Source organism: Somniosus microcephalus, chromosome 25 (genome assembly GCF_052327205.1).
Source record: "Somniosus microcephalus isolate GS21.2 chromosome 25, FLI_Smic_1.0, whole genome shotgun sequence".
Classification (NCBI taxonomy): domain Eukaryota; kingdom Metazoa; phylum Chordata; class Chondrichthyes; order Squaliformes; family Somniosidae; genus Somniosus; species Somniosus microcephalus.
The window spans coordinates 18,711,001-18,738,370 of NC_141011.1; the positions used below are offsets into that span (position 1 = coordinate 18,711,001).

The 27,370-nt window shown below is 45.8% G+C and overlaps 1 protein-coding gene across 1 annotated transcript in view; it reads right to left on the reverse strand.

The window, feature by feature from the left end:
• Window positions 1–27,370, reverse strand: part of masp2 (MBL associated serine protease 2) — a 69,750-nt gene that overhangs the window by 28,904 nt on the left and 13,476 nt on the right. The window contains exon 4 of the mRNA XM_085966848.1: window positions 14,033–14,164. Coding sequence (XP_085822974.1) covers window positions 14,033–14,164 — 132 coding nt within the window. The remainder of the gene's footprint in view (window positions 1–14,032; window positions 14,165–27,370) is intronic.

Sequence of the window (27,370 nt, forward strand, 5' to 3'; positions counted from 1 at the left end):
TTGAGAGCTGGCTTCTTTTGTCCCTCTTCCCAACATATGGTCACTTGTTGTTTAAAGAACCGCTGAACATTCCCCACCCTTTCACAGCTGGGAGGACCAGTCACAATCTGAACCATCCTTAAGGATCCCAAATCTAGTTTTTCAGAAATTATTAAGTTTTAACTGGATTTGTGTAAAAGAGAAATTCATAAGAACATAAGAAATAGGAGCAGGAGTCGGCCATTCGGCCCCTCGAGCCTGCTCCGCCGTACGGCCCCTCGAGCCTGCTCCGCCGTACGGCCCCTCGAGCCTGCTCCGCCATTCGGCCCCTTGAGCCTGCTCCACCATTCAATAAGATCATGGCTGATCATCGACCTCAACTCCACTTTCCTGCACTATCCCCATATCCCTTGATTCCCTTAATAGCCAAAAATCTATTGATCTCTGTCTTGAATATACTCAATGACTGAGCCTCCACAGCCCTCTGGGGTAGAGAATTCCAAAGATTCACCGCCCTCTGAGTGAAGAAATTTCTCCTCATCTCAGTCCTAAATGACCGACCCCTTATTCTGAGACTGTGACCCCTGGTTCTAGACTCCCCAGCCAGGGGAAACATCCTCCCTGCATCGACCCTGCCAAGCCCTGTAAGAATTTTGTATGTTTCAATGAGATCACTTCTCATTCTTCTAAACTCTAGAGAATATAGGCCTAGTCTCCTCAATCTCTCCTCATAGGATAATCCCCCCATCCCAGGAATCAGTCTGGTGAACCTTCGTTGCACTCCCTCTATGGCAAGTATATCCTTCCTTAGGTAAGGAGGCCAAAACTGTACACAATACAATACAAATCGCTTTATTGGCATGATAAGGTACATCTTATGTTGCCAAAGCATCAAAATACATTTATGGTTGAACACATAAACGCGGTTCCATTCATACAGTGTATAAACAGGTATATCCCTGAGTTTATAAATATATTTTCGCCTTGTTTATATATACTCTTGTCTTAGTTTACTGGTTGTCCCTCTGTTCATGGCAAGCTGTAACATAGTGTGCCGCCAGTGTTACACAGCTTCTCTCCTCCCCCAGTAGGAATGGGAGTTTTTGGTTGTCAGTCAGATTTCTGAATTCAGGGCATATTTGTGAGAATTTTTGATAGAAATTCTCTCTGATGCCCTGATATTTTCCACAGGCTGTGAGGAAGTGCATCTCTGTCTCAACTACTCCCTGACTGCAGTGAGAGCATATCCTGTCTTCTCTTGGCAGCCTGGTCTGCCTGTGTCTGCCTTTTTCGATCGCTAGGCTATGTTCGCTAAGTCTGTACCTTGTCAAGGTTCTTCTCAGTTTGTTATCCTTTACCATGGTCAGGTAATCAGCTATGTTGTATTGTCTGTTTAGGGCCAAGTAGCAATTGAGTTTGCTTTGGGTTTTTGTTGTTTCTGCCCAATATGACAGATATTTTTCCTTTTGCTTAGCGACGATTGTGTTGGGTCGAATTCTTTGTGTTACCCTGTCACTGTCCTGGGGCTGGTTATTGTTAGTATTGTTATTAGTTACTTTATTGAGTCCCAGGACTAGTTGACTGAGGGTATTCTTCTTTATGGTCAGCTCTTGGCATTTCAGGGCGTCGTAGTGATAGCATTGGGGGTTGCTCATTTGTAGGTGATTCCAAAATTTGGTGGCTCTTTTTTGGATAGTGATTATTAATCACAATACTCCAGGTGTGGTCTCACCAGGGCCCTATATAATTGCAGTAAGACATCTTTACTCTTATACTCAAATCCTCTTGTAATAAAGGCCAACATACCATTTGCTTTCCTAATTACTTGCTGTACCTGAATGTTAACTTTCAGTGATTCGTGTACAAGGACACCCAAGTGCCTCTGAACACCAACATTTCCCAATCTCTCACCATTTAAAAAATACTCTGCTTTTCTATTTTTCCTACCAAAGTGGATAACTTCACATTTCTCCACATTATATTCCATTTGCCATGTTCTTGCCCATTCACTTAGCCTGTCTATATCCCCTTGAAGCCTCTTTGCATCCCCCTCACAACTTACATTCCCACCTAGCTTTGTGCTAGACTGCCTAAGAAGAAGAAGTATCATCAGCAAACTTGGATATATTGCATTTGGTCCCCTCATCCAAATAATTGATATAGATTGTGAATAGCTGAGGCCCAAGCACTGGTCCTTGCGGTACCCCACTAGTTACAGCCTGCCAAGCTGAAAATGACCCGTTTATTCCTAATCTCTGTTTTCTGCCTGTTAACCAATCCTCAATCCATGCTAGTATATTGCCCCCAATCCCATGAGCCCTAATTTTGTTTAATAACCTCTTGTGTGGCACCTTATCGAATGCCTTCTGAAAATCCAAATACACCACATCCACTGGTTCCCCCTTATCTATTCTGTTAATTACAACCTCAAAAATCTCTAACAGATTTGTCAAATACGATTTACCTTTCATAAATCCATGTTGACTCTGCCCAACCTATTATTATTTTCTAAGTGCCCTGTTACCACGTCCTTAATAATAGATTCTAGCATTTTCCTTTCCACTGATGTCAGGCTAACTGGTCTGTAGTTCCCCATTTTCGCTCTCCCTCCTTTCTTAAATAGTGGGGTTACATTTGCTACCTTCCAATCCACGGGAACTGTTCTAGAATCTAGGGAATTTTGGAAAATGACAACCAAAGCATCTACTATCTCTATGGCCACCTCTTACAAAAACCCTAGGATGTAGGCCATCAGGTCCAGGGGATTAATTGGCTTTCAGTCCCATTAATTTCTCCAGTACTATTTTTTTACTAATACTAATTTCTTTCAGTTCCTCATTCTCGTTAATTCTGAATTAAAACGAACAATGTATGTTTTTACTTTCTTTTAATTTGAAGTTGATTTTTTTTCAGTGAGTTATTCCCTTATTACCTGTTTAATGAGACCCTGTTGGTGGCCATGTTAGGTTCCCAAAGAAATGGAGTGGATGAGTGAAGAGGCATTGATTGGAGAAAGGAACATTTAAAAATGATAATTATTCCTGCTTTTTGTCATTAAAAAGCCAACTAAATGTTACGTCAGGGAATGGGATGGCAAAGTGGGTTAGCACACTTCTGGGTTCTGGATTCAAATCCAGTTTAGTCTGATGTGATGAAACTTTTCACTTCCTGACAACTGGAATGGTCCTACATATGAGTATTCTCAATCCAGTAGCTAATGGGTGCAAATTCACAAACACAAAATCAGCCATTAATTTGGTATTAAATTGGCCATGCTTACTTTCAAAGGCCACAAGAATAGTTAATATTGGAGAAGGAAAGTTTGACTCTAGTACTGTATTATTCTGAGGCTAGGGGTTATAGCACACCATGGAGGTAGAGTAAAGGCAACTGCAATCTGTATGTAGCCTGTGCTGTAGCTGCCTTGGGACTGGGAGTGCTTGATGGTGATATTGGCTTCCCAGTGTAGAAAAGCGTTCCATACCCGCCTGATAATTTCTTAACCGCTCTTTATGGTTTTTATATATGTTCATGGAACAATGTCAAGGTCACCTTATCTGAGGAATGACGTTCTTGCCATGGAAGGAGTGCAGCGAAGATTCACCAGGCTGATACCTGGGATGGCAGGAATGACATATGAGGAGAGATTGTGTCGATTGGGCTTATACTCACTGGAGTTTAGAAGATTGAGAGGGGATCTCATCGAAACCTATAAAATTCTGTCAGGCCTGGACAGACTAGATGCAGGAAGGATGTTCCCGGTGGACGGGGAGTCCAGAACCAGGGGTCATAGTCTAAGGATAAGGGGTAAGCCATTTAGGACTGAAATGAGGAGGAATTTCTTCACCCAGAGAGTGGTGAACCTGTGGAATTCTCTACCACAGAGGGCAGTGGAGGCCAGTTCATTAAATGTATTCAAGAAGGAGTTGGATATATTTCTTAAGGCTAAAGGGCTCAAGGGATATGGGGAGAAAGCAGAGACAGGGTACTGAATTTGGATGATCAGCCATGATCTCATTGAATGGTGGAGCAGGCTCGAGGGGCCGAATGGCCTACTCCTGCTCCTATCTTCTATGTTTCTATGTCACATTTATTGCCATTCCTAGTTGCCCTGAGAAGGTATTGCTGCAGTCCTTGCACTGATGGTGCCCCCACAATGGCACCAGGTAGGGAATTCCAGGATTTTGATCCAGTAATGATTAAAGTACAGCAGTATAAGGTGAGGTGAGAGTGACTGCCCTTGATATAAAGGCAGTATTTGACCGAGTGTGGCATCCATGTAAAATTGAAGTCAATGGGAATCGGGGGCGAAAACTCTTCACTGGCTGGAGTCATACCTAGCATAAAGGAAGATGGTTGTGGTTGTTGGAGGTCAATCATCTCAGCCCCAGGACATCACTGCAGCAGTTCCTCAGGGCAGTGTCCTAGGCCCAACCATCTTCAGCTGCTTCATCAATGACCCTTTCTCCATCATAAGGTCAGAAGTGGGGATGTTCACTGATGATTGCACAGTGTTCAGTTCCACTCGCAACTCTTCAGATAATGAAGCAGTCCGTGCCCGCATGCAGCAAGACCCGAACGACATTCAGGCTTGGGCTGATAAATGGCAAGTAACATTCAGGCCACACAAGTGCCAGACTATCTCCAACAAGCGAGAGTCTAACCACTGCCCCTTGACATTCGATGGCCAGGATTTTGCTCAGCTCGGCGGGTCCGTGGCGGGCGACGTTGGTGGTGGGTCGTGAACCTGCTGCGGGCTCCATCCCGCTCTGTGAAATTAATTTCCCTTGATTGGGCTTGCTAAGCCCGCCCAGTGCATTTCCCGGTCAATTAGAGGAAGCGGGCCTGATGACGTCATTTGATGACGCTTCATCAGCTGGTTTCATTAAAGGGACCATGTCCAAATTTATTTTGACATTTGTGCTGTCAGTGTTCTACAGCATCGAGGTGCTGCAAACGCTGACAAGCACTGCACAAAGGCACAGGGCTACACCCAGGCTTTCCCAAGACTCCCTCCATATATTTATGGAGGGAGTCACAGTACGCAGGGAGGTCCTCTTCCCTTCCCATGAGCGGAAGAGACCTCCCCAGGAGATCAACACAGCCTGGTTGCACATTGCAGAGGAGGGCACAAGCAGGGATGTGGTCAGGAGGACCAGGGTGTAGTGCCACAAATGTTTCAATGATCTCAGTGGATCGTGAAATGTTAGTACAAAGCCACACTCAATCTCATCCTGCTGTGCCTCTCATCACATCCCCCATCATTCTGCCTTCCCTACCCTGCTCCTGCTAGAAAGGACAGAGAATCAGAGGGACCTTGGTGTGCATGTACATAGATCCCTGAAGGCAGCAGGACAGGTAGATAAGGTGGTTAAAAAGGTATATGGGATACTTGCCTTCATTAGCCGAGGCATAGCATATAAGAGCAGAGAGGTTATGATGGAGCTGTACAAAACGCTAGTTAGGCCACAGCTGGAAGACTGTGTGCAGTTCTGGTCGCCACACTATAGGAAGGATGTGATTGCATTGGAGAGGGTGCAGAGGAGATTCACCAGGATGTTACCTGGGTTGGAGCGTTTCAGCTATGAAGAGAGACTGGACAGGCTGGGGTTGTTTTCCTTAGAGCAGAGAAGGCTGAGGGGGGACCTGATTGAGGTGTACAAAATTATGAGGGGCATAGATAGGGTAGGTAGAAAGGAACTTTTCCCCTTAGTAGAGGGGTCAATAACCAGGGGGCATAGTTTCAAGATAAGGGGCAGGAGGTTTAGAGGGGATTTGAGGAAAAACTTGTTCACCCAGAGGGTGGGTGGAATCTGGAACTCACTGCCTGAAAGGGTGGTAGAGGCAGGAACCCTCACAACATTCAAGAAGCATTTAGATGAGCACTTGAAATGTCATAACATACAAGGCTACGGACCAAGTGCTGGAAAATGGGATTAGAATAGACAGGGCTTGATGGCCGGCGTGGACACGATGGGCCGAAGGGCCTCTTTCTGTGCTGTATAACTCTATGACTATGACTCTATCCTTACTCACAACAACTTACCTTGAACCTCCACCCATCCCTCTCTATCTACATTATCAGTTCCCCATCTCACGAGCCACCCCTCACACTCACCCTCATCCTAGTGCAATCACATCAACTAACAACACACAAGTGTACCCATTTGAGTGTTCTATCCAATGTTCATGTAAAGTTTCTGTTAATGTGGTGTCAGACATTGAAACCTTTATTTTCAACACTGTGGGGGAGAAATTGAGTATCGCCCCATTCTTTAGCGGTAATGAAAAAGTAGCACCAGGCGCTACGCCAGTGAATCCGACGCGAACTTCGGGTTTAGCACTCCAGGAAGGATGTGGAGTGCTAACTCAAGCGCTACCACTTCCCTTGGAGCACTAAAGTGCGGCCAGAGGGACAGTAACGGTGCAGCGCTGCCCAATGTCGAGGGCAGCTCTGCCGGGTACGGAGGCTCCATCCCTCCCTTAAAGGGAATGACCATCGCGGCATTAAATCGATATCCTCGACGCCGACGGCAGCTGGGATCCGCGACGATCAGCCCCGAGCACTCTAACAGAGCGCACGGCTGATCAATCGTGGCACAGGAAAAAGTTGAAAAAACAACCTAATGGTTAAAACAAATTTTCATTGACACAAGCGGCCTTACCTTTAAATACTGCTCCACAAGCACCCGGCCTCCCGAACAACGCCTCCTGCAGCTGTCGGTGCTGTTGCCCGGCGATGCTGCAGGGGGCGGAACCGAAGTTCGGATCCGGAGTGCTACCGGGGCGCTGCGCAGCCAGATGACGTCACGATCTCCGGGTGCAGGAGATCGTGGTGCTAGTGGTTACTGACATGAATCTTGTCATTCATGTGGAAATGACTTATGAAATAATACTGGGTGGCCTGCTGGTGGTGCTGTCCAGGGAGAGTATAAATACTCGGGCATGGGCCCAGCTTGCTCAGGACATTCTTTAACAGGAACTAGTGAAGGACACAACTAGATCTCCATGTTGAAAAACAGTCGATAAAAGCTTTGTTTAACGCTTAGACCAAGTGCCTAGTAGTTTTCTTACGTCAGTTATCACCGCCACAAACCTATACGTCAATATCGCGGGTGTTGGTACTATCGCCACGCCCGGTCGCAAAGCCGGTAATGCCCCCCGGAGGTGCTAACGGGAGGTGCAAAGGAGGCCAATTTCTCCCCCTTTGCATTCTTGGACAGATTTGTGTGCACCTTTGGAAGTGGCTTAGTGAGTTGCAGTGAATGGTGAGACCCCCCTGCAATGGTGATGAGTGTGAAAGGAATGGCTTGGACATTGTTGGGATGCTTTATGGTGTTGGTGTGGTGCCAATCTGGCGTATCATATGGCAGCCAGGGTGTACAGTGTTAAGTGAAGCAAATCTGGCCATGGTGAGGCCATTCCTGGCCTCCCAGGCAGCAATGTGGTCGGGTGCTGATACTCAGTGTCCTGTGCAGCATCAGGTGATTGCGGAGAAAGTTGGTGTTGTTGCTGGTGCTGCTGGTTTTGGGGCTGATCTTGGTGGGATTCTGAGGACCAAGGTGAGAGAGTATAAAGGGCACCCACGTTGATGAAATAGATGGCAATTGAAGTTTAGATGACAGAAGCAATCTGTCATTGGTGAGAGAGGTTGTTCCAATGAGGTGACACTGAATAGAGAGTTTGGTCCAAAAACTTGCTAACTGCATAAAGCTCAATCTGTGTTCCAAATGCCATAAGCAACAGCTTCTGCACTTGGAAAGTGAACAGCTGTGAGGTGGGAGCTTTTATAGCACATTTCAAGCTGTCAACTAATCAGCTGATTCAATGGTCATTCATCTCCCGCCTCAGCTTAAAGACATGATCCCCGAGCAGTGAGGTCCCCATGGGCGAGCACTTAAAGTCAAAAGGTAAGCTAAAATGTATTCTTAATGATGTCTAAACAAGGTCATAATGAGCTTAATTGGGTCCCCTGCCGCTGTGTGTCGGGTCTGCTCAGCACTGACAGACCCGACATTGGGAAAGGTGCATGGCGGCAGGTTCGCAGCGGGGTCCCGACCCTCTGTGAAAAAAAATAATTTCCTACCCGACCCGCCACCGATCCCACCTGCTGACCCCCCAGAAAATTCTGGCCAAAGGCATTACCATCGCAGAAACCCCCACCATCAACATCCTGGGGGTCACCATTGACCAGAAACTTAACTGGACCAGCTACATAAATACTGTGGCTACAAGAGCTGGTCAGAGGCTGAATATTCTGTGGCAAGTTTCTCACCTCCTGACTCTCCAAAGCCTTTCCACCATCTACAAGGCACAAATCAGGAGTGTGATGGAATACTCTCCACTTGCCTGGAGGTGTGCAACTACAACAAGAAGCTCGACACCATCCAGGACAAAGCAGCCCACTTAATTGGCACCACATCCACCACCTTAAACATTCGCTCCCTCCACCACCGGCGTACTGTGGTTGCAGTGTGTACCATCTACAAGATGCACCGCAGCAACTTGCCAAGGCTTCTTCAACAGCACCTCCCAAATCTGCAACCTCTACCACCTAGAAGGACAAGGGCAGCAGGCACATGGGAACACCACCATCTCCAAGTTCCCCTCCAAGTCACACAACATCCTGACTTGGAAGTATATCGCCGATCCTTCATCGTCGCTGGGTCAAAATCCTGGAACTCCCTACCTAACAGCACTGTGGGAGTACCTTCACCACACGGACTGCAGCGGTTCAAGAAGGTGGCTCACCACCACCTTCTCAAGGGAAATTAGGGATGGGCAATAAATGCTGGCCTTGCCGGCAATGCCCAGATCCCAGGAATGAATAAAAATAAAATAATGCCCAAGTCAGGATGATTTGTGACTTGGCGGGGAACTTGGAGATAATGGTGTTCCCAAGACATTGCTGTGTTTGTCCTTCTTAGCGATAGATGTCACAGGGCTGGGAGGTACACTTGGAGAGTTGCTACAGTGCATCCTGTAGATAGTACGTACTATAGTCACAGTGCACCAATGGTGTAGGGGGTCGATATTATTGCATTCAGTGGCAGGGATGCCAGTCAAGTGGATTGCTTTGTCCTGGATGGCGTGAAGATTCATGAGTGTTGTTGAGCCTGTGCCCACCTAGGTGAGTGGTAAGTATTCCATCGCACACCTGACTTGAACCTAGTAGATGGTGAAGAGGTACGAAGGGGTCAGGAGGTGAACCATTTGTTGTGAAATACCCAGCCTCTGCCCTGATCTTGAAGCCACGGTTTTTATATGGTCCAGTTAGGATTCTGGTCAATTGTAACCCCAAGGATGTTGATAGTGGAGACTTTGTGATGGTGGCGCTGTTGAAAGTCAGAGTGAGGTGGTTGGGCCTTTTATTTTTGGAGATGGTCGTTGCCTGCTACGAATGTTATGTGTCACTCGTCAGCCCAAGCCTGGATATTGTGCAGGTCCTGCTGTAGGTTGTCATTGGCTTCATCATTACTGTAGGAGTTGTGAATGGAGCTGAACACTATAGAATCATCCGTGAACAGCCCCACTTGTGAAAGATGAAAGGTCATTGATGACATAGTTGAAGATGAATAGGCCGGGGACATTGCCCGAGGACATAAGCCGAGGAACTCTGGCAGCAATCTCCTGAGGCTGCAATGATTGACCTCTGACAACCATGACCATCTTCCTCTGTGTCAGGTATGAGTCGAGCCACTGGAGGGTTTACCCTTTGGCCCTAATGAACCTCAATTTTGCTGAAACTTTCTAACTGAGCAATTCCAGTGATTAAAGTTGCAAAGAGTCAGATGAATGAAGATGTTGTATATTGAGGCCTCACAACTCTCCCCAAAAGCTGAGTGAATATTATTGACCCTCCCATATCAAAAAGTTTTCCATATGTGATGTTTTATTTTTATGTAATTGGTTGTCAGTCCAAGTTTCACCTTAGATGAAATATAATTCTATTTTTTTTCTAACACATCACATTTGAATAAGGTTATAGAATCACTGGATGTTATTTTTTGTGATACAAATGATTCTCCCCCAGAAACATGTAATATGGATTGTCTGAGGAGAGGCAAAACGGTGGCGACTGACAAGTGGCAAACACAAAAATTAAAGATCACCCAAATCTCAATGTTGTCCAAAACAAATTAATACATGAAATGTCAGTAACTCTGAACAGAGCACAAGTCAATTGGTGCGAATTATTCAACCCTGAATGAGCTACATGCCTACTCAGTGAGATGTCAAAAGGGCAAGGAGCCCCTGCAGCTAGAAGCCATACTTGGTTCTCACTTCTAGTAGTGAGACGGCGCACCCCCCCAGATGTGGCACAGCCTGACATCCCTCGTACCAAACATGTAGACAAGGTAACAATGGGATATTTATCAACCATGGGTGAAGCATTGCTGTGCCTGGAGCTGCCGAAACACCAGGAGGCGATGGCGTCCATTCTATTGGCCCACGTCACGCCTGACTTTACACAGTCAGAGAGGGGCGAGGATCATCGGATGACCCTGGAGCCCCAGCTTCCCAATATACCCATAAATACTTTGGAGTGGGATGTTAAACCGAGGCCCCGTCTGCCTGCTGACACTGCCGTAAAATATCCCGTGGAATTATTTGAGGAACGGGAGTTCTCCCCGTGTCCTGGCCAGCATTTCTCCCTCAACCAACACCACCAAAAACAGATGATCTAATCATTCATTCAATTGCTGTTTGTGAAATCCTCCACAGTGCATACTTTTGCCGTGCATTTGCCTATATAACAGTGACTGCATTTCAAAAACAATCCGCTGCTGAGGATGTAAATGGCGCTATATAAATGCAAGTTCTTTCTTTCAGAGACTGCACATTACCCATATCACACCCAGTGCTCAGTGAGCCCCTGATCTCAGTCTACTGAGAATGTCCTCAACCCTGTCAACCCTCAATACCTAGCTCTATGAAAATATGTAACCTTCCCAATGTATGTCTCTGTGTGTATTATATAACCAGTATTCTACCATGACCTAAGAAAGCACACACACCTTCCTGAATTCGATTAAAAATGTAAAAGGTGTGATCTGTATGAAATATGAGGGGCAGTTCACGACATGGATAATGTTAGACAAAAAGAAAATACTGCAGATGCTGGAAATCTGAAATAAAAACAGAAAATGCTGGAGATACTCAGCAGGTCAGGCAGCATCTCTTTCTCCCCCTTAGTATATTGATGTAATCAATAGAACAAGGAGACTGTGGGAACAAACATCAGGCAACAGAACTCAGCAACAGATAAAACCAAGCTCGAAAATTAGTCAATGTAAGGTGGCGTGTGGATGCAGGGAGGATGTTCCCGATGATGGGTGAAACTAGAGCTAGGGGGCATAGTCTTAGAATAAGGGGCTGCTCTTTCAAAACTGAGATGAGGAGGAACTACTTCACTCAGAGGGTGGTAGGTCCATGGAATATGCTGCCCCAAAAAGCTGTAGAAGCTACATCATTACATAAATTTAAAACAGAAATAGACAGTTTCCTAGAAGTAAAGGGAATTAAGGGTTACGGGGAGCGGGCAGGAATTTGGACATGAGTCTAGGTCCGGATCGGACATGGCCCTGTGGGTAGCGGAGCGGGCCCAGGGGCCGTGTAGCCTGATCCTGCTCCTATTTCGTGTGTCTAATTCTGTTAGATTCAGGAGATGGTTCTGTGATAGTAGATTGGCGGTTAGGATCAGATCAGCCATGATCTTATTGAATGGCGGAGCAGGCTCGAGGGGCCGATTGGCCTACTCCTGCTCCTATTTCTTATGTTCTTATGAACCAAATGAAGTAGCACCTCCCAAACCCGCGACCTCTACAGCCTAGAAGGACAAGGGCAGCAGGCGCATGGGAACACCACCACCTCCAAGTTCCCCTCCAAGTCACACACCATCCTGACTCAGAAATATATCGCCGATCCTTCATCGTCGCTGGGTCAAAATCCTGGAACTCACTCACAGCACTGTGGGAGTACCTTCACCACACGGACTGCAGCGGTTCAAGAAGGCGGCTCACCACCACCTTCTCAAGGGCAATTAGGAATGGGCAATAAATGCTGGCCTTGCCAGTGACGCCCACATCCCAGGAACGAATTTAAAAAAAACAGTTATGTGATAAATATACAGGGAGGGAAGAAAACACACAAAAAAATGAATAGTCTTGGAATACTTTTCTTCAAATAGATTAATTTTGTTTTACTAATCATTTGACTAATTGGGATATTCCACAATAAAATAAAATAATTGACAAAGAGTTACTCATAATAGAGCCTGGAGCACACTTGTAGCTCACCTCCCCTTTAGCTCCACTCTTGGTAGCATCTCCTGTTCTTGCTTCTCTGTTGAGAGAAGGCAAGGGAATGCCACTGGGAGGCAGCGTTATCCCAGCTTCCACAGAACAAGTGAAAGGCCCATATTAAAATAGAACTATCGACTCTGCAGTTGTTCTTTTTCTCCTTCTTCCTGTTAGGAAGTGCCTGCTCGCCACTTGTCAGTGGCATGATTGGAATCAAAAGCTCACTGTGTGGGGCGGTGTTCTGGAGAGTGACCTTTGACAAAAGTCGGTAACAGTGGATGGCGGCTCATCTCTGAGCCGCACAACAGCATTGGACAAGGGATAACCACAGAAAATGCTGGAAACACTCAAGCAGCAATGGTCCCCCTAAGGTGCGCCGCCGCGTGGTCGCGTACCAATCGCGAGGTCCCGCGCAGGCCGCTCACCAGCTGCTGCTGCTGGAAAAGATACCGCACGTGCGTGGCCGCTAAATTTAAAGGGACCGCGCACCCAAAAAAAAATTAGAGGGAACATTGCTCAGCAGTTCAAGCAGCATCTGTGGAGACAGAAACAGAGTTAATGTTTCAGGTCAAAGACCTTTCAGCAGAATCCAGCATTTTTTGTTTTCATTTCAGATTTCCAGCATCTGCATTATTTTGCTTTTGTTTTAGTAACATTGGATGGAAGTTCATCCCTGAGCTGCATAATACCATTGGACAGAGGTTCAGCTGTGAGCCACACAATACCATTGGACAGTGGTTCAGCTGTGAGCCACACAATACCATTGGACAGAGGTTCAGCTGTGAGCCACACAATACCATTGGACAGTGGTTCAGCTGTGAGCCACACAATACCATTGGACAGAGGTTCAGCTGTGAGCCACACAATACCATTGGACAGTGGTTCAGCAGTGAGCCACACAATACCATTGGACAGAGGTTCAGCTGTGAGCCACACAATACCATTGGACAGTGGTTCAGCTGTGAGCCACACAATACCATTGGACAGAGGTTCAGCTGTGAGCCACACAATACCATTGGACAGAGGTTCAGCTGTGAGCCACACAATACCATTGGACAGTGGTTCAGCTGTGAGCCACACAATACCATTGGACAGAGGTTCAGCTATGAGCCACACAATACCATTGGACAGAGGTTCAGCTGTGAGCCACACAATACCATTGGACAGAGGTTCAGCTGTGAGCCACACAATACCATTGGACAGAGGTTCAGCTGTGAGCCACACAATACCATTGGACAGAGGTTCAGCTGTGAGCCACACAATACCATTGGACAGTGGTTCAGCTGTGAGTCACACAATACCATTGGACAGAGGTTCAGCTGTGAGTCACACAATACCATTGGACAGTGGTTCAGCTGTGAGCCACACAATACCATTGGACAGAGGTTCAGCTGTGAGTCACACAATACCATTGGACAGTGGTTCAGCTGTGAGCCACACAATACCATTGGACAGTGGTTCAGCTGTGAGCCACACAATACCATTGGACAGTGGTTCAGCTGTGAGCCACACAATACCATTGGACAGTGGTTCAGCTGTGAGCCACACAATACCATTGGACAGAGGTTCAGCTGTGAGCCACACAATACCATTGCACAGTGGTTCAGCTGTGAACCACAAAATACCATTGGACAGTGGTTCAGCTGTGAACCACACAATACCATTGGACAGAGGTTCAGCTATGAGCCACACAATACCATTGCACAGTGGTTCAGCTATGAGCCACACAATAACATTTTTGACTTTCTTACCTCTGCAGATTCTGTTATCTGAATCTAGGAAGTACCCCAGCTTACAGGAGCAGTAGTACCCTCCCTGGTAGTTGTGACAGTGATGGTCGCAGGATGGCTCTTCGAAAGCCGTCTGATCACATTCATCAATATCTGTTAAAGCAAGATGCAACAGAAGGTCAAATTTTAAATCTGCTGATTCGTCTTTTGTTTTGTCACTGTCCCATACTGGGTGTGGTTCCATGGGCAGGGACAGCATCTTCGGTACCTCATCCAAGTGGCCATCCATCGAGTATGCTGCAACGAGTATCCGCAGGCTAATCATCCATGGAGGGCATTACATCTGTGCCTGCTCCTGACCTCACCAGCACACTTCTAGCAGGAGATAGTCGTATAGCAATCAAGAGCAGGAACCCTGACTGGTTCTTAATCCTCTCGTCGCTTGGCCCAGGGCCTCTGAGGCCAACTAGTTAACCGATCTCCAGCTCAGATTAGCTAACTCAGCAGAGATTGAAAATCAAACCTGGGATCTTTCTTGTATGGTTTAGTACTTCGTTTCCTTGCAGTACCACAGTGATTACACTTCAATGGTATGTTATGGCTGTGAAGTGCTTTGGGGGGGGGCGGTCCTGAGCTCCTGAACAGCACTATATAAAAATGCAAGTTCTTTTTCTTTACTATAACCAGGCAGTGCTTTGACCATTGAGCCATCAGAGGAACTTCATGCTGCATTTATATTAGAGGAGTGCCTTTAAAGGCTCGTACATACTGAGTTGTTTTAAAGTCGCAAACGTTACCCCAATGGCTCAATTGGTTAATCTGCCAACACTCACTGCCTTGGCTCATACATGAGAAATGGCCGCTTTTGGGAGACACTGCAGTCTCCATGGACCTGAACCCAGTAAGTGCCAGGATCTTAAGGAGAGAAAGGGGAGAGAAATCAAAGGAAAACTGCTTGCTATGAAATAGAAATATTCAATGAGAAAGTTAATTCAATTACAGGATGGTCTATAAAGGATGCAGCATTTGAAACTTCTCTTCACAGTGCTAAAAGATCGCAGTGGGTGCCTTTCTTTGCAAAGCCCCCTGGTTTGGAAACAGAAGCATAGTGATGGGTTCCCATCTGTTTCAGGCACCGGACTGAACAAAAAAATTATTCATTAAATCAGTTCCAATGAGGGAGGCCCTTCAGCCCATTTGATCGCAGAAGTGATAAAAAAACCAAAGGGTGTGATACGTTAAAATGTGTGTTAAAAACAACATCAGGGCAAAAGGGAAGAACAGGGTCTATTGTCCAATTAAACGTTCTGTACACTACTGCACGTAGCATAAGAAATAAAACAAGTGAATTAGAAGCGCAAAGTCAGCTTAAAGGGTAGGACGTAGTGGCCATCACTGAGACCCGGCTACAAGCTGGGCATGACCGGGTGATAAATATTCCAGGTTATAAGGTCTTTAGAAAGGGCAGGGTAATTGGAAAAGGGGGAGGAATAGCAATATTGACAAGGAACACTATTACAGCACTAGAAAGAAGGGATATCAGTTAGGGTGAACAGGCAGTAGAAACGCTATGGGTATAATTGAGGAATAGACAAGGATGGCAAAACTTTGGTGGGAGTTGCTTATAGACCTCCAGATAGCAGTGCTAAAGTAGTGGGATATATAAACGCAGAGATCAGAGAAGCTTGTTGCAAAAACTGTGTAGTTATAATTGGAGACTAATTCCAGAGAGACTGGGGGAAGCAGAACAACTCGAGTCCCAAAAGCAGCGAATTTCTTGAGTGTATTCGGGACAGTTTTCTGGAACAATATGTTCTTGAGCCAACAGCAGAACAGGCCATCTTAGATTTAGTAGTGAGTAATGAGCCTGAATAAGTCAATAATCTAATGGTAAGGGAACACCTAACTAACAGTGACCATTCGGTATTAGGTTTGAGAGTCACGAGCCAGGCTTTAAATTTAGGTAAGGCTGACTTAGGAGGGATGAGGCAGGAATTGACCCCAATTGACTGGGCAGAGCTATTAATGGATAAAACTCCGGATGAACAATGGGAGGTGTTCAAAAAAGTATTTGGTGGAATACAAGACCTGTACACACCCCTAAAGGGCGAGAGCTCTACGTGTGTAATTAAACATCCTTGGTCAACCGAGGAAGTGAGAGATAGTATAAAATTAAAAGAAAGGGGTTACAGGAAACTCTTTGGTATCCGGCACCGACAGGACCGGGATGGTGCCGGTTGATAAAAAAATTCCGGATAACAGAGAGGTATATCGACCGAGGCTATTTTTAACAAACAAAAATAAAAAAATCAAGAAATGTGCAGTATAATTGGGTACTCACCTACAGAATGTTGTGTTAAATGGATGGTGAAAGATGCTTGATTAAGTACAATAATGCCAGTTGAGGGTAATCCATAACTCTTTAATTACTTAACAGTAAAACAAAACTTATAAACGACTGTATACTGTAGCTGTCGGAGTGAGAATTGTGTCGGTTATTAGAGAGTTCCGGATATTTAGGTGCCGGTTAAACGAAGGCAAAGAACAGTAGGGATCCCACAGACTGGGAGAGATAAAAAGAACAAAGGGTTACAAAGAAAGTGGCAAGAGCTACAAAAAGGGAATACGAGAGAAAGCTTGCGAGGGATATCAAGGACAGCACTAAAGGTTTTTACAAATATATTAAGAGAATGAGGCTGGCTAAGAGTAAAGTGGGCTCCTTAATGATAAACAGAGATGATATTGTAATTGGAAATCGGGCACTGACAAGCTTACTAAATAGCTAATAAAAACAGAAAATGCTGGAGATACTCAGCAGGTCAGGCAGCATCTGTGAAGAGAGAAACAGAGTTAACGGCCCAGAAATTCCAGAACGGGGCTTGCAGCGCGTGCAAGCCCCGTATTTACACTTACCCCGCGCTACTGACGATCAGCTCCAGGGACGCCTGGACTTGGTGAATGAAAAAGAAGAATCCCGGGCAGCGTATGACGTCACGCCGCCCAGGAGTGCAGCCAGCGCGAAGCCAGGAGCGTGCAGTGTAAGTGAGACACGCCCCTTGAGGTCTCAGTTTCACTGGACATGCCCCCAATGTTTCTGTCAAGCTGCTAAGCATTTCTACATGCAAAGCAGCAGTTTAAATAGGTTTTTGGAAGTTTTTTGAAGATTTTGGCAACTTTTATAAACTTTTTAAAAAGTTTACATTATTTTGAGTAATCTGAAGTAGTTTTAAAGAGAATTAAAGCAATTTAAAGACTTTTAAAAGCCCTAAAAGAATTTTTTAAATTCCATTTATTTATTTAGCAATGTCGTCGTCATACGTGTCTTCACACTGTTCCCTTTGGGGAACTGTATGAAGTGGTGGAATGATTTATGGCCGTGATTAACGCTCATTCCGTGACCGTAACCATCTTAGAACCAGCCATTAGGGCGGTTAGTCCTATGGCGGGAGGGTTTTACGGGCTCCCACAAGCTATAGAAGGAGGGGGGGCCACCCACACCCACGGACGCAAATATCCCACTGGATGTCAACCCAGAATTTAGAGCCGGAGCTCCGACTCCACTTGCCGGGACTGTCTGGAGCGGGGTTCGAAACCCTACCCTGATCTGGCCCAGCGGCGGGGATCCTACCGCTATGACAAAGGCCCAATCCGATTAGCAACGTGAAATGGCAGCATAGGGCTCCAGTCACGGGGAGGGAAAAGGCGCAGGAAACGTATGGGTGTCACCTTTTGTGCGGAGTGGGCCTTTTGCGTAGCAGTAAGCATCCCCGCCGCTGGGCCAGAAGGAGTAGGGTTTTGAACCCCACTCCAGACAGTCCCGGCAAGTGGAGTCGGAGCTCCAACTTTAAATTCTGGGTGGACATCCAGCGGGATACTTGCGTCCGTGGGTGTTGGTGGCCCCCCCCCCCCTCAGATGGGTTGTGGGAGCCCGTAAAACCCTCCCGCCATAGGACTAACCACCCTAATGGCTGGTTCAAAGATGGTTACGGTCACGGAATGAGCGTTAATCACGGCCATAAATCCTTCCACCACTTCATACAGTTCCCCAAAGGGAACAGTGTGAGGGTACGTACGATGATGACCTCTTGCGCAATGCACCTCCTTGGACCCTCAGTCGCAGATGCGAGGGGGCAAGTCGTGCAATTGTTAAATTTTTCATTTTATTGACATGTAAAATGTTGGCCCAGTAATTCCCTTCCAACTGCGCGAGTACGGTCGGGGTACTTACGCATCTGGCCGGATGAAATGCCGGTTTTCAGCATGCACAGTGCTTTTGGGGAAAACCGGCATTTCCTGTCCTCTGAACGAAGGGGTTCAGAGGCAGAACGCGTGCGACTGCACAGGCAGCGCGTGCGCAGTATAATTCGCCGCTTTCATTACTGCTTTCAGTGAGGTCAAGTCCTTACAACTTACACATGAAGAAAGCATGGGTACAGTTGCTCCAGAGGCTGCGGAGGAAGATATTTCTTATCGTGGAGCTTCTGAAAGTATGTATGTCTGTATATATTCCTTTGCGTGTTATGTATATATTCCTTTACTTATGTGTATGAATGTATTATTTAATTATGACTTTCAGAGAAAGTAACTTATTGGAAAATCATAATTAAAAACATACATTCATACACATTAGTAAAGGAATATAAAACATACATACATATACGTAAAGGAATATATGTGGACATACATACATAACTCATTCTCACATTCCATTCACACAGCCACAATTGCTCCTTCTACCTACCGTTCTGAAAACCCTTTTTAAAAAAAAAAAAATTTTAACTTTAAAACTTACTTAAAATTTCTTAAAATAACTTCCCTCCCTTTCCCAAACAAAAATATTGCATTTCAGAAGCTCCACGATAAAATGTTTCTTCCTCCGCAGCCAATGAACCACTTTACACTTGCTTTTTTCAAGTGTAACTTCTGAGGACTTACCCTCACGGATTTCATGAATGAAATCTACGAAGTTCACTGCGCAAGCGCTGCCTGTGCAGTCGCACGCGCTCGAGGTCTGGAAATGCCGGCGTTCCCCGCATGCGCTGTTCATGCTGAACGCCGGCATTTCCAACGGCCAGATGCGTGAGTACCCCGAGCGCACTCACGCCTTTGGCCGCGAATTTCTGGCCCAACGTTTCAGGCCGATGACCCTTCGTCAGAAAGGTCATCGACCTGAAACGTTGGCCCAGAAATTCGGGTCGGGGGCTTCCCGCGGGTGCAAGCCTCCGACCTGCACTTACCTAGCGCGCTGGCCGTTGAGCTGTGGGCCCACGTGGGATTCCGATCCTGGGCCTCCTCCAACTGCCGGCGCGCAGTGCTTGCGTATCCCAGGGGCGCAGTTAGTTCGATGCGTCCCCTGGGATCACGTGGGCCATGGAGAGCCAATGGTAGCAGGGAATACTTCATTCATAAGTTTGACAGGAAGAGCTGTCAAACCTATAAATACTATAAGCCCCAAAACATCACTAAAACTTCAAATACATTTTTTTTTTAAATCACGTTTTTAAAATAACTATAAATTACATGAAATAACTATTTCAAACTATAATTTAAATTTTTGAAAAAATGAATTACATTTTCTAACAGGGCTAAAAATAAACTTACCTTTCTTTAAAGTATTTAAAAATAATAAACCTGTGGAAAAAATGTTTTAATTTTAATTAATTCACCACTTACCTTGTTAAAAACAGGCCTTGCACCTGCTTTTTAAAAGTGTAACTGCTGGAGACTTACCCTCCCAGGAAAACCTGGGAAAAAAAAGTAAGTTCGATGCGCACGCGCTGCCTCTCCTGCGCACGCGTTCCACCTCTGAACCCCTTCTTTCAGGGGAACGGTAGTGATGGTTTCGCGCAGTGCATGCACGAAACCGGCACTTTCGTTGGGCCGACGCATGAGTACCCCGTGCGTACTCACGTGTTGGGACCCAAATTTCTGGGTCGTTAACTCTGTTTCTCTCTTCACAGATGCTGCCTGACCTGCTGAGTATTTCCAGCATTTTCTGTTTTTATTTCAGATTTCCAGCATTTGCAGTATTTTATTTTTTATTACTAAACAGTTACTTTGTATCTTTATTCACAGCAGAGGATGTGGATTAAGTACCAGAGATAAAAGGAAAACTAAAAATAAATCAAGGGAGGAACTTACTAGATTCAAAATAAGTTTTAAAAAATGGTGATGGCGAAACTAATGAGATTAAAGAGAGACAAATCCCCAGGACCTGCTGGTTTCCACCCCATGGTATTAAAAGAAGCAGGTGAGGAAATTGTTGATCTTCCAAAACACTACCGATTCAGGAATTGTCCCCTTGGATTGGAAAGCTGCCAGTGTCACTCCATTACTTAAAAAGGGTAGGAGAGATAAACTAGGAAACTAGGGACAGGGTGACAGAGCACCTGGACAAATATGAGCTGATCAGAGAGAGCCAGCATGGATTTGTAAAAGGTAAATCATATCTAATGAACCTAGATACATTTTTTTGAGGAAGTACTTAACGTGGTATCCTTAGGAAGGACATATTGGCCTTGGAGGGAGTGCAGTGTAAGTTTATCAGAATGATACTCGGACTCCAAGGGTTAAATTACGAGGAGAGATTACACAAACTAGGGTTGTATTCCCTAGAATTTAGAAGGTTAAGGGGTGATTTGATCGAAGTTTTCAAGATATTAAGGGGAACAGATAGGGTAGATACAGAGAAACTATATCCGCTGGTTGAGGAGCCTAGGACTAAGAGGCCGTAGTCTAAAAATTAGAGCCAGACCTTTCAGGAGTGAAATTAGGAAACAATTCTACACACAAAGGGTGGTAGAAGTTTGGAACTCTCTTCCGCAAACAGCAATTGATGCTAGATTAATTGTTAATTTTAAATCGGAGATTGATAGATTTTTGTTAACCAAAGATATTAAGGGATATGGGCCAAAGGCGGGTATATGGAGTTAGGTCGCAGATCAGCCATGGGTCAGTATTCAGTCGCTTATTTGTCTGTTTCACGTTTGTTTAATTATTATTGGGGAATATCAGTTCATCAAAAACGGCTTTCAAAATGGAGTTGGATAGGTATCTGAAGGAAAGAAATTTGTAGGGCTGTGGGGAAAGGGCGGGGGAGCGGGACTAGCTGCAGTGCTCTTGCAGAGAGCCGGCACGGGCTCAATGGGCTGAATGGCCTTCTTCTGTGCTGTAACCATTCTATGATTCTATTCTATGATTCTAGCTCATTGATTGGCGGAACAGGCTCGAGGGGCTAAATGGCCTACTCCTGTTCCTATTTTCCTATGGGAGTGTCTGTGGATGTTATTTATATGGACTTCCAGAATACATTCAACAAAGTTCCACATAAGAGATTGTTAACTAAAATGAGAGCGCATGGAATTGACGGCAACCTATTGGCTTGGATAAGGAATTGGTTAGGCGGTAGGAGTCAGAGAGTAAGGATAATGGGTATGTACTCAAATTGGCAGGATGTGACTAGTGGTGTTCCCCAGGGATCTGTACTGGGATCTCAGCTTTTCACTATATTTATAAATGACTTGGATGAAGGAATAGAGAGGCGTATATCCAAGTTTGTTGACAACACTAAGTTAGGTGGCACAGTAAATAATGTAGATGGAAGCAGAAAGTTGCAAAGGGACACTGATAGATTAGGTGAGTGGGCAAAACTGTGGCGGATGGAGTTTAATGTGGGAAATTTTCTAAATGGCGAGAAGCTGGGAACTGTGGATGAACAGAGAGATTTCGGGCTCCAAGTACTTAAAAGCTAGTGGACAGGTACAAAAAATAATTAAAAAGGCTAGTGGAATGTTAGCCTTTATTTCAAGGGGGCTGGAATACAAAGAAGAGGAAGTTATGTACAGAGCTCTGGTATAGGCCCCATCTGGAGTACTACATCCAGTTCTGGGCACCGCACCTCAAGAAGGATATACTGGCATTGGAGTGGGTGCAGCGCAGATTCACCAGAATGATACCAGGGCTAAATGGGTTAAATTATGAGGACAGGTTGCATAGATTAGGCTTGTATTCCCTTGAGTATAGAAGATTAAGGGAGGATCTAATTGAAGTGTTTAAGATGATTCAAGGATGTGATAGGATAGACAGAGAGAAACTATTTCCTCTGGTGGGGGAATCCAGAACTGTTGTGTCTGTCAGTAGTAAGACACAAGACTGCAGGAGAACGGTACAACAGGTGTTTACTCAACATGGCTCACTCTGGAACTGAACTGTACAGATTACTACTCAGTGCTATATACAGGTGTGGTCACTGCCAGTACTACAGTATACATGAGCTGTAAAAAGTAGTTCCCCCCTTAAAGGTATATACATTACAATTCCTCCCCTTTTAGATTAACAGTACCATAACACTCATTTAACAATTAAATATCAAACTAATTACAATTAACACTTTTAACATACAACGTTAGCTGAAAATAGTCCCTTTATATATTCAGTCTTTGGGGAGGCTTTCTGATCCTTTCTGGATAGCGCCTTTCCCGAGTGTCTCGCTCTTGGTGCGGAGGCGATTCTGGCACCCTGTCGTCGGTTGGGTCATCAACTTCCGATGCTACTGTTTCTGGGGTAGGTGCGACCTGTACGTCGGGTTCATCACCAGGTATGTATGGGCGAAGCATGGGGTTGAATTGTTCCTGTGACTCTAGGATGTTCTCCCCAACGTCCACTGTGTACATTAGTGGGCCCTGCCGTGTGCATATCGTTCCTGGCTGCCATTTTTCTGTTCGGTAGTCGCGGGCCAAGACTGGTTGCCCTACATTGAAGCTCCTTGTTGGCTTCTCATGGATGTACTGGAATTGCTTACTCTCAACATCTCTTCGTACGTTTGGTCTGAGCAAATCCAGGCGAGATCTTAACCTTCGGTTAAAGAACATCATGGCCAGGGCCTGGTTGGTGACTGCATGTGTCGCATTCCGGTAGGCGAACAGTCCACCTTGTGCTGCAGCGGAATGTTGTCATTGTACATAGCCTTTATTGCCTTCTTAAAGGTTTGTACGAACCTCTCAGCCAATCCATTTGTGGCTGGATGATACGGGGCGGATGTGTAATGCCTTACCCCATTCTTCTTCATAAACCTCCGGAACTCTTTGGACACAAACTGTGGTCCGTTATCGGAGCAAATCTGTTCTGGCAAGCTGTTCCTGGCAAAAATGGTCCGTAGGACTGCAATAGTTTTCTCCGTGGTGGTGGAGGACATTTTGATGACTTCAGGCCATTTCGAGTGTGCATCCACGGCTATTAAAAACATTGAGTCCATGAATGGACCAGCAAAATCAATATGCACCTGTTGCCATGGAGATGAGGGCCACTCCCATGGGTGTAGAGGGGCCTGTGGTGGTGCATTTTGGACTTTCAGGCATCCTGAGCAGCTCTTGGTCAGGTCCTCGATTTGTTTATCGATTCCCGGCCACCACACATAAGCTCTGGCAAGGCTTTTCATTTTTACCCCTCCCAGATGACCCTCATGAAGCTCATTGAACACTCTATCCCTTAACTTGGGTGGAATTACCACTCGGGATCCACACATCAAGGTCCCCCGGCACACTGACAGCTGTTCTCTTCTTGTCGAGAATGCTGGCAACAGTGAGTCGCCATGTGCTGGCTATCCCTTCACCGTCAAATCATATACCCGAGACAGTGTCGGGTCATTTTGGGTCTCCTTTTCTATATGAGCGTTAGTTACCAGTAGGTATTCAACTATAGTCGAATGAAATATTTCGACAGGATCCACTGCTGGTGCTTCCTCCGCAGTAGGCAGTGGCAGGCGTGATAACCCATCAGCATTTCCATGCTGTTTCGTGCCCTTATATTCAATCTCATAGTGGTGCGCCCCTAGAAAGAGTGACCATCTTTGTAGTCGTTGCGCAGTCATCACCGGAACGCCCTTCTTCAGATTAAAAATGGAGACAAGAGGCTGGTGGTCAGTCAGCAAGGTGAATTTCTGCCCGTGCAGATAGTGATTGAACTTTTTCACTCCCCACACTAGGCTGAGGGCCTCCCTGTCAATCTGGGCGTAGCTACGCTCGGCTGAGGTTAGTGATCGTGACGCAAAGGCTATTGGCCTCTCTGAGCCGTCCGAGAATTTGTGCGACAGCACCGCTCCAATGCCGTAGGGTGACGCATCACACGCCAACCGAAATGGTAGTGCTGGGTTGAAATGGGCCAATACCTCTTTCGATGTGATTAGTGTTTTGCTCTTCTGGAAAGCTTGTTTACATTCGTCACTCCACTTCCATGGCACTCCAGTTTGCAGTAGGGTGTTCAGTGGGTGTAGTATTGTAGACAAATTTGGCAAGAACTTATGGTAGTAGTTTACCAGCCCGAGGAACAACCTCAGTTGTGGCACGTTTTCCGGTGCTGGAGCCTTGACTACTGCCTCAATCTTTTCTGGGGACTTATGTAACCCCTCTTTATCGATAACGTGGCCACAATACGAGATCTGTTTTTTTAAAAACTCGCATTTGGGGTGGTTAGCTCGGAGCCCATATTCCTTCAATCTGGTGAGCACCTGCTCCAGGTTGGCGAGGTGATCACTGTCATTTTCGCCCGTGACCAGGATGTCGTCCAAATAACACTGGGTCCCTGGGATCCCTTGCAGGACTTGTTCCATTGCCCTTTGCCAAATAGCCGGAGCTGATGCTACACTGAATACCAGCCGGTTGTATTGGTAGAGACCTTTATGGGTGTTGATTGTGAGGTATTTTTTTGATGCTTCTTCTACCTCCATTTGCAGATACGCCTGGGCCAGATCAATCTTAGTGAAGTGTTTCCCTCCAGATAGTGAGGCGAAAATATCTTCAATCCGCGGAAGTGGATATTGCACAGTGTGAAGGACTGGGTTCACTGTTACCTGAAAGTCCCCACAGATGCGAACCTTCCTTGGTTCCCCAGGCGTGCTGCTCAATGACTTTTTCATCACAGGGACGATGGGTGTAGTCCACTCGCTCCAGTCTACCTTGGACAGTACTCCTGAACGTTCCAAACTCTCCAGCTCTGCTTCGACAGCTGGGCGGATCTGGCCTTAAAAAATTTGGGGCTTGCGTTTTCTTCGATTTTAATTGTTGCTGTCATGCCTTTTAGTGTTCCGAGTCCTTGCTGGAACACTTCTTGCGCGTCGGTTAGGATCTTTGACAGTCGCCCAGGTGTGACGTCGTCATCCATTTTGGCAGCCACAGTCAGTGCTTGAATGGAATGCCAATCCAGCTGTATTTTCCGGATCCATTCACGTCCCAGTAATGGTGGTCCTCCATCTTGCAATACATACAGGTCTAGTTTTGGTGTTGCCTTACCGTTATATATAACGGTCACCCTTATTTTTCCTTTGGGGAAGACTTTTTGCCCCATGTACGTCTTCAAAATAATTTTTGTGTCTCTCAAGGGTATGTGTGAGAATAGCCGCTCATAGTCCCGTCGGTTTATGACTGTTAGGGCTGATCCTGTGTCCAATTCCATTTTTACCTGGACTCCTGCTATCTTGAGAGTGACCCAAATGGTTCGGTGATCCTCCGTTTTGATCACATTATGTAGTTTCAGACAACTCAGCTCTCTGTTTTCGGGGTCGGTATCACTCTTTTGTTCGTCTGAACTATTCTCCGTCACCTTATGTACTTTCTTGTACTTTTCTTTTGGAGATTTCTTATTGCTGGTTTTCTTTCCTGACCTGCAGACTCGTGCTATGTGTCCTACTTTTCCACACTGTCTGCACACTTTGTCTTTGAACCAGCAATCATTGTGGTCGTGTGTTGTTCTGCCGCAGTGATAGCACTTCTCTGTTCTGTATGACATTTCGTTTGTGCCATATTCTTGCGGTCTCTGTTGTATCTCTGCAGCGCCCCATGCTGCTGCTTCATATGATACCGCAATGCTGAAAGCCTTTTCCAGCGTAAGGTCCTTTTCAGATAAAAGCCGTTTCTGGGTTCCTTCACTTTGAAGCCCACACACAAACTTGTCCCTTAAGGTATCTGCCAGTCCCGTTCCAAACTGGCAGTGTTTCGATAGTTTGCACAGTTCTGTTAAATATTCAGCATTGCTTTCATCCTTATGCTGGTTCCGTTTGTGAAACTTGAATCTTTCTGCTATCAGCAGTGGTGTGGGGTTTAAATGTTCCTGTAGTATCGTCACTATGTCTCCAAAACTCTTTTCCACTGGCTTCGCTGGGGTTACTAGATTTCGTAATAAGCCATACGTCTTTGCACCCATTAAATTTAACAATACCGGCGCTTTCTTGTCATCTGACACCTCATTTGCCTTGCAGTATACCTCTATTCGTTCGACATATGTAGTCCAATCTTCGACTTCATTGTCAAATGCGGTGATACTGCCACTCTTCGGCATTTTGGGTGTGGCTTAAAATGGCGTCTCCCGTGCTCTCCTTCCTCCCCCGCTGCTGCCAACGCCGCTCTCGGCGGTCCTCATGGCAATGGCGGCGCCCTGTAGGTTTCGTGCGCTTCTCCTGCGCTGCTGCCAACAACGCTCTCGGCAGTCCTCGTGGCAATGGCGGCGCCTCGCGTGTTTCTGCGTGTCTCTAATAGGTCTAAGAACGTTAAAAAAACAAGCCTGAAGGCTTTGTGTCTTAATGCGAGGAGCATTTGTAATAAGGTGGATGAATTGGCTGCGCAAATAGAGGTAAATGAATATGATTTGGTTGGGATTACGGAAACGTGGCTCAAGGATGGCCAAGACTGGGAACTCAACATCCAGGGGTATTCGATATTCAGGAAAGATAGGCAAAAAGGAAAGGGAGGTGGGGTAGCATTACTGGTTAAAGAAGGGATTAATACAATTGTAATGAAGGATATTAGCTCTGATGATGTGGAATCTGTATGGGTAGAATTGAGAAATTCTAAGGGGAAATAAACATTAGTGGGAGTGGTATATAGACCTCCAAACAGTAAGGTGGAGGTTGGGGATGGCATTAAAAGGGAAATTAAAGAAGCGTGCAATAAGGGCACAGCAGTCATCATGGGTGACTTTAATCTACATATAGATTGGGCCAACCAAATTAGTAACAATACTGTGGAGAAGGAATTCCTGGAGTGTTTACGGGATGGTTTCCTGGACCAATATGTCGAGGAACCAACCAGAGATCAGGCCATCTTAGACTGGGTATTATGTAACGAGAAAGGATTAATTAGCAATCTTGTTGTACGAGGCCCCTTGGGTCGGAGCGATCATAATATGATCGAATTCTTCATTAAGATGGAGAATGAAGTAGTTGACTCAGAGACAAGGGTCCTCAATTTAAATAAAGGAAACTACGATGGTCTGAGGAGTGAGTTGGGTAGGATTGATTGGGGAATGGCACTCAAAGGGTTGACAGTGGATAGGCAATGGCAAACATTCAAAGACCGAATGGATGAGCTA